This window comes from Arabidopsis lyrata (genome assembly GCF_000004255.2).
Source record: "Arabidopsis lyrata subsp. lyrata unplaced genomic scaffold ARALYscaffold_7, whole genome shotgun sequence".
In the NCBI taxonomy this organism is placed as follows: domain Eukaryota; kingdom Viridiplantae; phylum Streptophyta; class Magnoliopsida; order Brassicales; family Brassicaceae; genus Arabidopsis; species Arabidopsis lyrata.
The window spans coordinates 2,711,570-2,725,479 of record NW_003302549.1 but is presented as its reverse complement, the minus strand read 5'-3'; the positions used below and the strand labels follow the sequence as shown (position 1 = coordinate 2,725,479).

At 30.9% G+C, this 13,910-nt stretch overlaps 2 protein-coding genes across 4 annotated transcripts; both read left to right on the top strand.

Moving 5' to 3' along the window:
• The first annotated feature begins 383 nt into the window (after window positions 1-383).
• Window positions 384-4,360, top strand: LOC9305208 (phosphatidylinositol/phosphatidylcholine transfer protein SFH1). 3 transcript variants are annotated; one of them, XM_021019551.1, is made up of 13 exons: window positions 384-681; window positions 854-917; window positions 992-1,244; window positions 1,888-1,987; window positions 2,105-2,371; window positions 2,457-2,534; window positions 2,647-2,798; window positions 2,884-2,983; window positions 3,088-3,177; window positions 3,254-3,386; window positions 3,460-3,836; window positions 3,941-4,015; window positions 4,085-4,360. In XM_021019551.1, the coding sequence occupies exons 2-13, from the start codon at window positions 899-901 to the stop codon at window positions 4,097-4,099; spliced, it is 1,659 nt and encodes a 552-aa protein (XP_020875210.1). In that variant the 5' UTR covers window positions 384-681; window positions 854-898; the 3' UTR covers window positions 4,100-4,360. The 3 variants fall into 3 exon arrangements, with proteins under 3 accessions (XP_020875210.1, XP_002869137.1, XP_020875209.1); XM_002869091.2 differs by having other exon boundaries at window positions 385-681; window positions 3,454-3,836; XM_021019550.1 differs by lacking the exon at window positions 384-681 and adding an exon at window positions 714-752 and having other exon boundaries at window positions 3,454-3,836.
• A 3,502-nt stretch (window positions 4,361-7,862) lies between these two features.
• Window positions 7,863-9,225, top strand: LOC9305207 (bZIP transcription factor 11). Its single transcript, XM_021019140.1, has one exon. The coding sequence runs from the start codon at window positions 8,459-8,461 to the stop codon at window positions 8,927-8,929; it is 471 nt and encodes a 156-aa protein (XP_020874799.1). The 5' UTR covers window positions 7,863-8,458; the 3' UTR covers window positions 8,930-9,225.
• Window positions 9,226-13,910: the final 4,685 nt, after the last annotated feature.

Sequence of the window (13,910 nt, the reverse complement as noted above, 5' to 3'; positions counted from 1 at the left end):
TGGCTTCTTGTACAATGTTATAATTTCTGTATGAACATATAATGGTGAATCATATATATGTGAACAAAAGAAACAATTATGTAATCTCAGCACCGTCTTTGGAGAATATCACCATGTGGTGATGGATATGTTATTTACTAATATGAAACTATTTGAATGTATATATGCAATTATCTCCTTAAAAAAACTAAGATTCTTTGTTCTTGTTGATAAACTATATATAATGATAATTTCATTGTTTACTATAAACCAAATTCACTGTATATGTAAATGTATAAATTTGGTAGATAATCTGACGATACAAATAAAAACAATATCATGAGATACTACTAGCTAGCTTGGGTTGACATCAAAGATTTTTTTTATCATCGACAAAATGTTGAAGTAGTGGGATGCATTTCGCCTAATACAAAGACATCTTTCTCATATTTAATTTATCTACTTAGAAACGATTCGTTGTTCATTAGTTTATAACTAACTCTATGTATTTATTTAATAGAATTAATTGGATTTTTTCTAAAAAGTATTTCTATATTATGAAAAAGACTAGGACCCTGTCAATATATAGATTGTTAGAATCAGAACTAAATAGTTGTCTACATGTTTTCACCTTCTTTCAAATGAGCCTCTCCATTATCTTCAGCCTCCCTTACCCCTCCCTAAACAATCTTCTCCAATAAGGTAAAAAAAAAAAAAAACTCTCTCAAATTCTCTCTAGCTTTTCTCATCTTTGGATCCTAAAACACATTTTGGTTTTTAACTCATCTTGATTCTTTAGGTTCATCTAATCATTTCTCATACTATTTGATTCAAATTTTCTCAAATGATCTTTACAATAATGTTGTCTTGGTAGGTATTATTGCCGTGTGAAACAGAGTGCTTAAAAACTCATCTAACCATGGCTGAGACCAAACCTGGTTAGTATTTCACATATTTCCTTAATTCACAGAGATATTTCTTAAGTCTTATGCAAATATAAATTATTAATCAGAAATAGAGATGTCGGAGGAAGAGAGGAAGATAGTGAAGATGTGCTCGTTGAAGAAGAAAGCGATAAATGCATCAAACAGATTCAAGAACTCATTCAAGAAAAAAGGTCGGAGAAGCAGCAGCAGAGTCATGTCCGTTCCGATTGAGGACGACATTGACGCAGAAGATCTTCAAGCTCTTGATGCTTTTCGTCAAGCTCTTGTCCTTGACGAGCTTTTGCCATCCAAACTCGATGATCTCCACATGATGCTTCGGTATGATTTTTTTTTGTTATTTTATCATTTCCTATTCAATCTCTTTATTTTCTTACCTTATTCACAAAGTTATTTCGAGACCAGAAAACAAATCATAAAGACTATGATTGCATTCTAGACCATAGTATTATTAGTCAATAAGATTAGAATTTTGATACCTGATTTGTTTGTTTGGACTAGACTATAGAGAAAATTAGGTCAAAGGATATAAATATCTGACCATATCAGGATCATACAACAAATATTAGACTGCCATACGTATTTCTTTAAAAGATAAGATGTTTTCAGCTATAAAGGTAAATCTTTTCTTCTTTTTTTTTCGATTAATCTCATCTGCAGATATACGCATACATATACTTTTTCAAATATTTTAGAAAATTAAATCTTATTTTAAAATTCAGACCAAAAGGATTTATGGAAAAATTTGTCAACATTTTCTTTCCTAACATCATTTAATGCAATTTCAACATTTTATAAAATTAACTATGAAGAAAATGAAAAGAAAAACCTTAGTATGTTAGAAAAAAAAAACTTAGGGTATCCTCTGCTTTTAGATACGTATCATAATGCTTATATCAGATAATATGGAAGTTCAACAAGAAGATTTATATTGTCGACTTGTCGTATTGATGAACATAAACAGATTCTTGAGGGCAAGAAAGTTTGACATTGAGAAAGCTAAGCAAATGTGGAGTGACATGATTCAATGGAGGAAAGATTTCGGCGCTGACACAATCATTGAGGTGAATCTTTTTCCTAAAACCTCAGAACATTTAATTGGACCCAACTCTGCATATCTCATGTGTGTGAATTTCCGTTGAAAAGTTCTACTATAATATATGTTTCTAATTGTGATGAAGGATTTTGAGTTCGAAGAAATCGATGAAGTGATGAAGCACTACCCTCAAGGCTATCACGGAGTAGACAAGGAAGGCAGACCAGTTTACATTGAGAGATTAGGTCAAATCGATGCTAACAAGCTACTCCAAGTGACAACAATGGACCGGTACGTGAAATATCATGTCAAAGAGTTCGAGAAGACTTTCAAGGTCAAGTTTCCTTCTTGTTCTGTCGCAGCGAATAAGCATATTGATCAGAGCACAACAATTCTTGACGTGCAAGGCGTGGTACGTATACAATAAATTCATTCCTTCGTCTCTTTCGATTCAAAAGTGGTAAATTCAAAAGTGTGAGTGTTTTCCGAGTGATTAGGGGCTTAAGAACTTCAGCAAATCTGCAAGAGAGCTTCTTCAAAGGCTTTGCAAGATTGACAATGAAAATTACCCTGAGGTATAAATATATATATAGTTTGATTTAAGTCATCAAAATTGATTGTGTCAAATGCTAATAAATATGTCTTCTTATAAGCGCTTAAGTTGTTGGATACCGGTTTATCTTGTAGACTTTGAACCGGATGTTTATCATCAATGCGGGTTCTGGGTTCCGGCTCTTGTGGAGCACAGTTAAATCTTTTCTTGATCCCAAAACCACAGCAAAGATCCATGTTCTTGGGAACAAATATCATAGCAAATTGCTTGAAGTCATTGATGCTAGGTAATATCACGCGTCTCTGAAATTGTTATGTTCTGCTTTGCTATCGAAAGTCAAACATTCATTAGATGTTTTGTATTGTAAACAGTGAATTGCCAGAGTTCTTTGGAGGTGCTTGCACTTGTGAAGACAAAGGAGGTTGTATGCGCTCTGACAAAGGTCCATGGAATGATCCTGAGGTTCTCAAGGTAACTAACAATTTACATATTGCCTAATTAGGAACTGAAATTTATTAAAATAGACTGTTTGTTTTGAATCTCATACATGCAAACATGTTTTTAAATGGAAGCAGATCGCTATAAACCGCGAAGCTAAATGCTCACCGATTTCAGAAGATGAACACAAACATGTAGACCAAGGAAGATCAACTTCAGCTTCGGAAGTAAGTTAAAGAACAATTATATCTTTCAATCAGCAAATTAGACTAAGCTTATTGAGATTCTCCACTAACGCTGCAGAGTCTTGAGAGAATCAAGAAGAAAACCGATGGAGATAATGTGTATGAGAAGCAAATCACTACCATCGACAAGTCAATGAATATGGCATGGCCAGCAAAAACTCAGAAAGCTGAAAACTTTCCAATCTCTAAAGGTATATATATCTAGACTCATGTAAGAAAAAATTGTTTCTTCTTCTGCACGCACTAAAGTTTCTTTAGGGCTAGAGTGTTACGTTAGGAAAGGGGCACCCAATAAAGGAGATGGATTACTTGTGGGAGGGGTCATGGCCTTTGTGATGGGAATTGTTGCAATGGTTAGGCTATCAAAAGACGTTCCACGCAAACTCACTGAGGCTGCTTTATATGGAAACTCGGTCTGTTATGAGGAATCTACAAAGTCTAAGCAGAATCAAGGTCAATTCGCAGCACCAGTCTCGAGCTCTGAGTATATGTTGATGGTGAAACGTATGGCTGAGCTGGAAGATAAGTGCATGTTCCTTGACTTGAAACCTGCTCATGTCGAATCTGAGAAAGAGGAGAAACTTCAGGCCGCGCTTAATCGTGTTCAAGTGCTTGAGCAAGAGTTGACTGAGACCAAGAAGGTAAGGCAAAATCTAAACTACCAAAAAAACGTTCTAGACAATAGCCAACTCTGATTCTTAACCTATATAATCGATGATTGAGTTTGGATTTATCTTCGATTTAGGCTTTGGAAGAAGCTCTTGTGAGCCAGAAGGAGATTTTGGCATACATCGAGAAAAAGAAGAAGAAGAAGAAGCTGGTAAGAACAAAACACTCACAAACTACATCGGTTATTTAACTCATACTAATAGTGTTACATATTTTTCAGTTTTTCGGGTTCTAACTGGGCGAAAGGAAAGAATATGAGATCATAAAGCAAGAGGCTGAATCAACCTGAGAGAGTTTGTTTGTGATTTTGTTTTTCAAATGAGGAATAGATTCAGCTTTAAAGCAACAGACTTGTACATTTATCTGAAGTGAAAACTATATTTATCTTTTTGGCTGCTGTGACTTTGTTACTTTGTGTGTGCGGTTTCTAATTTCTCTGTGAATTTTCTGTGATTTTATCCACGTGATTAAAAGATAATCTAAGTTTGATATTGGATTTGTATTATATCACCGTATGTAACATATTAGTCCCAGAAATTATAGTTTTTGTGAATTGACATAAATATGTAGGGTTTGTAGTTTGGTCATGTGATTGCAAAAGATAGAACACAAATTGAATTTTGTTTTCCTTTTTTCGCCATTGCGTTTATTACTTCCTTTAGTCCTCTCTCTTTCCTTGTCTTTCTTTTGGCAGTCCCCACTCAAAGATTGTATGTACCCTTCCATGATATTTACGGATCATATTTTTCCTGCAACAATATACTTTTTTCTTAAATATTTATATTTATTTATAACAAGGAAAGCACCATGTCCGTCGATTTATATAGGAAATTAGATATGTAAAAGTTAATGAAACTTGTTGCCAAACGAATTTGGTTTCTGGTAACAACATTAAAAGGAGAAAAAAGGAAACACGTGTAGATATATCAACCAAATCAATCTATCATCGCAAAGCTTTTGTACGTGAATTATTGGAGATTTTGATTGTTATTAGAGATAGCGAAATACACAAAAGGTTTCTTTAAAGAATTATATACAGTTAAAAAAAAAAAGTAAAAAACACACGTAGAGAATCACATGAAGGCTTTCAGACCATTTGTTTCCTTCAAAGGCCAAAAGATGTTTTGACTAAGGTCAGTAGCCACCAGCCACTGTAAAAATAATAATTGTACTTTGGGATTATATCATTATAATATCCAATTTAAACGTTAATCAAAATTGTAATCAAGTGAACCGTGAACGTGTGTAATAAATGGACACACGTATACTTTCTCAGATTCTTTTTGAGGATTGCGGAGGGGCGTTTGTCGAAATTGGAGTTACATCATTATCAATGATGATGCAAATTAATTAACAAAAAAATGATAATGCAAATTAAGACTAACGACAATGATATAAAAAAAATCCGGACAATTTTTTCAACTGATTTGTGGGTAGCGGATTGGTCTATGTCGGTTGATTTTCTAAATGAAATTGTGTGCTTAAAAAATTTCCAAAGCAAAAAATTGCTATACAAATTATCATTTCCTAAAGAATTAAGGTGTTACATACGTTTTTATTCCTATAATTCAATGTTTTGCGCTGTGATCTCAAGGAGTTCGTCGAGCCTTCAATCTCTTACTTGTATTGGTGATACCGTAAATCGAGGGCCGGCAGTACCTATATGCGGTGGTGGTCATGCACAAAGTCCATCTAACTTTTTTTTGTTTTAACTAAATTTATTAAAACTAAGATTCAATTTTTTTATAAAAAAAATACATAAGAAATTATGGCCAATTATTTTTTCCAGCTCAGGGTCCTTAATTTTTTTGAACCGGCTCTGTGTAAATCATATAAAAGGAAAAACAAACATGTTGCTATTTCTTTATTTTTTTCTTACAAATTCAAAATTTATTTGTAGAGGTGTGTGAGTTACTAATAGTTTCAGCTTTTTTATAACCTTCTTCAAATTTAACTCAATTTAGTTAAGTATCCCCGGAATTTTGGAGGTTCGCATGATTAGATATCTGGTGTGTTTGTACCATACATGTAAGAATTTGTTTTACTAATTTGGTTATACTATTTCTTTTTATTTTCTCCGTTTCGTTTTATTTGTCGTTTTAGAGTTAAAATTTTGTTTCATAATAATTGTCGTTTTAGGTTTTTGATGCAAATATTTTGTGAAAATTCCAGTTTTATTCCTACTGTTTTAATGTTTCGGCCAATGATTTTTTTTATAAAATATATTAATAAAGGATAAAACAAAAAATTTAATGTTTTTCTTAATTTGTGTGAGAAATCTTTAAACGACAACTAAAACGAAACAGAGATTTTATAAATAGACTAAAAAGCATGTTGAGTGAATGTGTTTGGTGAAATTCATGTATCGTTTTTGGGAAGTGGGCTGGATCAGTGGATCTCTTCCACACTTCCCCAAACTATTAAGAGAAACTGAAAAAAAAAAATTTGATTTGATCGTAAATTAAGTTTTTTTTTTCTTTCGTAAATTAAATTTTGTAAAATAATTTTCATAAATATAACACCATCTGTGATAAGACGGTGGAATACATTTCAGTATTAAATTACTATTCTACAAGTACTTAACTAATTACAATCCTTATATATTATCAGCATCTGAATAATTAATTACCCAGATTAATACGTATAAATTGGAGAATAATGATAGGAAGAATAAAATTAAGAAAATAATAAAAAAATAGGAAAAAAAAACAGCTGTGTTGGGTGGGTCTGGAGAGTTCGTATCCCAACCTCACATGTCTCTCTCACCTTTTGTTCTTCTTCTGCCTACTTACACATATTCTTCTCATTTTACTCTAAGCACATATTCCTTTGCATTTCTTAATCTCTTTTTATTTTTATTTCAGGTTCTTCCTACAAATTAGCTATTTTATTTACTGATTTTTAAATAGTTTCATAGATTTTTCCGGACAAATTCTGGCTTTAATGGTCTTTTTTAAAAAATAATACGCACCACAAATATAGTATTAGTTTTTATTTTCTTTTTGTCGTTATATGAATAGATGACTTACTGTTTTACTGAAGAAGATTCAACAAAGTTCTCGTTTTTTTCTTTTCTCTAAGGTTAATTTTTACTTTTAGTGATGATAAAAAGAGAAACAAAGAAAAAGTTTTGTTTTCCTGTAAAACAAAGAACAGTTTTCATCTGCATTCTTTGTAAAAGAATCTGTACTTTGTTTCTTTTTCTTATTTCTTTCCTCCTAAGAAATCACCGTTACTATTAAACAAAATAAAAAGAAGAAATTAGGCAGGTCAATTTTTTAGCTGTTTTGTTTTTGTGAGAGCTTTAATTTTCTCTTTGAAATATCTACATCTAGTCATTATCTACTACGACAGTTTTAAAATTTGAAAGGTAAATCATTTGGTATTAGTTTTCTAAGAGCATCAATAAAATTATATTTCCAATATTACTTGTTATAAAATGCATATATAAAATCTAAATGGGTGTTTAGGATTTAACTACGACAAAATTTATAAACAAACAAAAATTGACAAATGTATCGTCGAGAGTTATTTTAAGCATAAATATAAATCAAATATTTATATTTTGAATTTTTGATTATTTTTTTCATTTTTAATTATAAGAAATGCAGGATATATATTATCTAATTTAATTAATATAGGATTTGCTTTCATTAAACAATATAAAAATATATGTTTTATCTTGACATAATGGAATAAGAGTAAATAATTTACTAACTAAATATATAATTTTTTATCAATACCATTCAAAAGAAGAATTTTTTTTCTCTAACTTATCTTTCATTTAATTTGTAAATATTTCTTAAAAATATTGCTTTGATTAATGTAGACACTCCTTTATAAACCTTTTTTTAAGGGTAGGGAAAAAATGTTACCAAAAAGAAGTTAGGAAAAAATGTAAAAATAAAGTAAAGAATCTTCTTTCCCAAATAGAATCCAAACAAATGTATCGCTCATCATCAAGTTGCACAAACACTCAAAACGCTTTTTCTTGATTTTTCATCTATAAATTCTTCCTCCTAAACCATTTCAAAGCCCCCTCTTCTCTCCTTCTCTCTCTCTCTCTCTCGAAGATATCGCCTTTAATTCCTTCCATCTTCTTCTTCTGATTTCTTCAAAGATTCATTTCTTAAAGATCTCAGCTTCTGTGAGAGTAGTCTACCAAAAAAAAAAAAATTAGAAAAAAACCTTGATGCTTAATCAGCAGTTCTTGGTGTTTGAGACACATGTCTCCAATAATACTCAGTGAGATCTTTCTCTCTGGGTTTATGTTAAATTCCACAATCAGGCGCAGGACCCATCTTGTTCAATCTTTCTCTGTTGTCTTCCTTTACTGGCTTTACTATGTCTCATGATTTCTGAATACAATCTCCAATTTTATATCTATCTATACGCATAATTAAAACAAAACCCTAGTTTCTTTTCAAATCTTTTCTTCTTCGTTTTTCGTCATCTGGGTCCTGTCCTGTCTTGTTCTGTTCTGTTCTGTTTATAATTTCCCTAAATTAAAGAACCCATTTTTAAATATTTCATCTCTCTTCTCGTAAAGAAAAGGCTTTTTTTTTTGTTTCTGTTTTTGTTTGTGTGTTACTAAATGGAATCGTCGTCGTTGGGAACAACTTCGTCGACGATTCAAACGTCGTCAGGTTCGGAGGAGAGTCTCATGGAGCAGAGGAAACGTAAACGGATGCTTTCAAACCGTGAATCTGCTAGGAGATCGAGGATGAAGAAACAAAAGCTCCTCGACGATCTAACGGCTCAGGTTAATCATCTGAAAAAAGAGAACACCAAGATCGTGACAAGTGTCAGCATCACAACGCAACACTATCTAACCGTTGAAGCAGAGAACTCTGTTCTCAGAGCTCAGCTCGATGAACTTAACCACAGGCTCCAATCTCTCAACGACATTATCGAGTTTCTCGACAGTAATAACAACAACAACATGGGCATGTGTTCGAACCCTCTGGTTGGTTTGGAGTGTGATGATTTCTTTGTGAATCAGATGAACATGTCGTACATGATGAACCAGCCTCTCATGGCGTCTTCTGATGCTTTAATGTATTAAATGTGGACCTGAAAAACCCTCGAAATCACAAAAAAATGGGGCCGTTTTTATTTGTCCGATTTAGAGACATGTCCAAAGAGAGAGATTTATATATGAAAATGGGTCTGTTGTTTGATTTGTTTCCATTTCAATTTTTTTTTTTTTTTTTGGGTCCGTTTTAGGCGTTAGGTATCTCAGCATCATCGTTATGAGTGTGTTTGTAATAAAGGCTCTGTTGCCGCATGAGTACAAAGTGTTTACTTAATATTTTTTGTTGGTGAGAAGTGTTTACTTAATATTAGTATGATTATTAGTTTCTTTATCATCTTAAGAACTAATCCCATTTATATATAGTTTCTTGAGCATTAATATTGTAGATTATTAAAGTAAATAATTAAAATGTATCGTTGTATGATTAGTTAGAGTTTAGCATGTAACGTACGCTCTACAAAATCATGTTTCATGCCAATCAAACATTATAGGCAGATGAAATATCATGATAAAAAATTGCTTGGGATTTGTATTTTGGGTATTTCTTCAACTCTCCTAAGTAAAATTTCACAAAGGTATTTCTAATCATTAAAGAGTGTGGATATCTCCATGATATTAGTGTCATGGTTTATAGATTTGGAGATATTCTTAAGAAGACTTACAAAATTCAAAACTTTTAAGAATCTAGATGAATTGAGGGTTGGTGGGTTAATGTTGTAATAAGAAGAAATCCGATTTTTCTATCAGCGCAAACATATAACATGTTATATAGAATATTTTAATGTCTGAAGATCACTCAAAATAAGAAATCAAATTGTGCCACTACAAGAAAATAGAGATATTGCAACATAATTATTGCAACGATCGTTTTTGTTGAAATCTTGCAATACATTTTGCAATATTTTTGCAATAATAAATACACATCGCAATTTTATTACAAATTCATTGCAATATTCCAACAAAAGCTTTTGTTGTAAATTTTCGTTACTAATTTGCAACTTTCTTACGACATGTTAAATTTCAACCAAATTTTGCAAGAAAAAATTCAACGTTAGTAAGTCGTTATTTTTTCTCAAGAAAATTATATTAAAAATACATAGCACCTATGTAGCTATATATGCAACATTTTTAGTAACATTTTGACAAGTCTGGTATATTTAGTTTGATTGCATAAAATTTTGTGGAACTGTTTGGGTTATTCGATAGAGACATGATCCCATATATTATCATATCATAATTTAGTGAGAGTTTGGATTGTGATTTTTTGTTCTAAGCATAAAAACCAAAATAAAAAGACCCATATTGATGAATACTAGTCAAATTTTACTATAATTTAAAAGTCCTGTAAAATTTTATACTGAATCATAAAAAACCAAACTAAACTGAATCCAAATTGAACTTAAACCAAGCCCGAATTCTAGGCAACTCAACCAAACTACTATCGTGCATGCTTTTTGACATGTTAATTTTTTGTTTTTGACGCTACTATCGTGTACTTAAGTTTAAACAAACAAAGGTAAAACAAAATTCGTCAAACAAACAAATAATTATACGTACACGTAAAATGACAAATTGTGCTATTTAGCATTTCCTCCTTTTCCCGATTTTCTCTTAATTGACTCCAAATCTTTGGATAGTTCTAGATTTTGGGATATGATCCTCTCAACAATATTATATATTCCATTATTTTATTTTCTTTTTGTTGTTTTTTTGTTTAAAATACTAGAACCAACAAATATATCTTATAATCTTATAAATAGTAAATGGTATCTGAACAACTTTCTCAACCACATCGACACTAGATTAAAAGCTTGAGTTTTCTATATGACCAATCCCAACATCACGTTATCAACAAAACATAAAAAGTAAGATTTAAGAAAATTATGCTTTCTTTTGAGACTTGATCCGTGATTTCGTTTCCTTTTCTTCGGTATATATTGCAGACTTTTTAGGTAGAAGAACCGAGTTTATGTTAGGTACAACATCACAATGAGCGATTGTAATTTCATTCCGAAGTTTTCCGAATTCGTCATCGATCTTGATCGCAAGAGGAAGATTCCTCAAAAATGGTCCTAAATTTTCTACTATCTCACACAGCGTTAGCATCTTTATCTAAATTTTTCTTACTTCATCCTAAGTCCATAATTGTGTAGCTCTTCATTCGGACGAAGGTAGCAAAGCCAATACCTACCTTTTAAGTTTTTTTTAAAAAATCTTTTTTATTCATTTTAACTTAATCATTTGATTTAATTTTTTGTTTTGTTTATTTTTATTGTATGATTTATTTTAGTATTAACTAACGTTTTCTTTTTGAAGTTTTTTCAGATGAATCATTAAGGACCGATTTGTTAAAGCAGATCTTAACAAAATTACAAAAATCAAGGAACAACCATGAAGCTAAGGCATTGGAGAAAATATTATTTCTTTTAAATCGACTATTATAAGTTTTTCTTATTTTATGTGGTTTTTATTTATCATTTGATGTTTTTAAATATTTTGATATTTATTTTGTTGGATGTTTATCCTTGTTGATTTCAATCTTGGAATTTTGTTACTATACATTTTAATTATAAAATTTAATACTGATTAGTCATTATAATTTTCTAACAACCCATGGATCGGATTTTAAATATAGCAAAATAATATTTCAACAAAAACTATATATCGACCAAACGATTAAAAATAGAATCTTGATTATATATATTTTTATAACAATGCAAAATATTAGTTACGACAATACTTGCAACAAATTACGCTTTTGTCATTGTAACAAAGATTTTGCTACAAAGGTATTTTGCAAAATAGTTATCACAGTTTTGCAATGGTATTCGCTATATGTTTTATGTAGCAATGATTTACGACAAATTTAGTGTTGCAAATATACGTCGTAATTATACGACAAATTTGCTGTAAAAATATTGTTGCATTTATACAACATCTATAGTGAGAAATCGATTTATTGCAAATTTTACAATGTTTATGCTACAAATACGAATTTGCAACGCTCAATCAGCAACGATATAAGTTTGGTCGCGTTTTTATTGCAAATCTTAATTTGTAACGTTATATTGGCCTATAGCAACAATTTCCAATATTGCAATACCACCGTTTTCTTGTAGTGTGCAGATTCTTGAAATATGTTTTAAACTTATTTCTAGTGAATTTTGGAGGGTTTTATGTGTACTACACTTATAGGAGAAATCCTAGCCTCTTGTATATATTCTTTACTTTTACACATCTCATATTTTAATTGATTTTCCTATCTCGAGTTTCTTTTTTGAGGTTTTAATTATATTTCAAAGTTCGATTTATCACCAATAGATCCATACACCACCAGTACATCACAAAATAATGGTTATGCTACATCGTGAGTAATAATGGGAATCCTATTCTACCCTTTTGGCAGAACTATACTTTTAGATGCTGGATAGTTTGTTTTATATCCATTGATCACGGATTGTTCATTTCATGGATATTATAAATAGAAAGCCTCTTTTTATTTTTATACAAAGAATTCTTCTATTTGATAATTGCGGTATACATTTTCTACCTTTATTTCAAGTTTAGTATTCCTTTTTGAGAATATCGTACATGTGTCGAGAGACTCGAGAGATTATAAAAAGGCATCTTATGTGTTTTGATCTAGGCTCTTAAGAACATTGAAAAAATATGTAATTAATTGCTTAATATTTGTAGTTTTCGAAGATACCAAAGACTCAATTTAAGTTAAGGGATTCATTAAAAAAAAGACAAACAAAAAGTGAAGTAAAGGAGTTAGTTGATATAAAACCAGAATATCATTTTATTTACAAAAAATAAGGGAAAAAAAACACGATGATAGAAAATCTTAAATTAGTGGGATAATAATCGTGCATAATTTTAACAAATAACATGAATTTTGTAATATATTATTTTATCCGATGATACAATTGTTATTATGCAAAATATCACCTAATTCAATTACGAATTTACGATCATAATTTTTGTTTTAAATGATATCTTCCATATGGTTATATAGCAAATGCACCTGTTTGACCAAAAAAAAAAAAAAAAAGCAAATGCACCTTTTATAATAACCGTTATAAAAAGATTAGAAAACATAATAATTTGGAAGCTAACTCATAATCAATTATGGCAAATTTGTCATGTGCAGGGAACAATATTTGCCGGTACTTGGCCTAAAAACACATGATGATTCAAAGACTTTAATAGTAGATCGCCTAATTAAATGATTTTATAACATTCGTTATCTTAGATCTACCTGAACAACATAATTGATAATCAGTCGGTTTATGTATACAATATTTATGCATCTAAAGAATATAATATAATGTTCTTTTGGGTATATATATAAGATAATATATTTTTGCTACCAGTTTGTTATAATGGACTTGCCAACAACGTAAAGATCTTTTACATGACGTAATATCAACCTGAAAAATATGATCAGACCATCGCAAGAAGGACGTTGGAGAGAATTATAGGAGCCACAAGATGGCCGTGAGTCGAATTTCAATCCATAGAGACATAAGACATTTGGTTGCGTAGATTGTGGGTTGGTTTATGCCTAAATAAACTCGATTTACTATACTCTAATCCCACGAACGAAGGCATTTAAAAACTCCATAATCATTTTTACGTAAACCCTAACATTTGGTAGCTTCACGTCCATTATTTACCGATTCTATTCAGTGGGTGAAATTAGAATTTGTCAAACAGCTTCATTTTGATCTACATTATATAACATACACCAAATAGTTTACACGAATGTCTGCAGATATTCTTGAAGATTCCCTCAGATTGAAAGATATATATATGCTTGAGTGTAATAAGGAAAAAAAAAGACAAAAAAAAAGAAAGAAAAGAAGAGCTTTAGTCAAACGATTAGACAAAACTCAAAAGGAGGAAGAAAATCCCAAAAACAAATTTATGATTAAAATTTAAAAACGTTTCTAGTGATGCTCACAGGCGAAAGAAACGGAGGTTGTCTGCCAGTGTCACATTTCTTTTG

Bases quoted from the DNA above. Each gene is read 5' to 3' on its own strand.
- LOC9305208 (XM_002869091.2), top strand. The intron at 2,984-3,087 runs GTAACTAACAAT...AAATGGAAGCAG, and splicing joins ATGATCCTGAGGTTCTCAAG to ATCGCTATAAACCGCGAAGC. The intron at 3,178-3,253 runs GTAAGTTAAAGA...CTAACGCTGCAG, and splicing joins GATCAACTTCAGCTTCGGAA to AGTCTTGAGAGAATCAAGAA.
- LOC9305207 (XM_021019140.1), top strand. From the start codon at position 8,459: ATGGAATCGTCGTCGTTGGGAACAACTTCGTCGACGATTCAAACGTCG.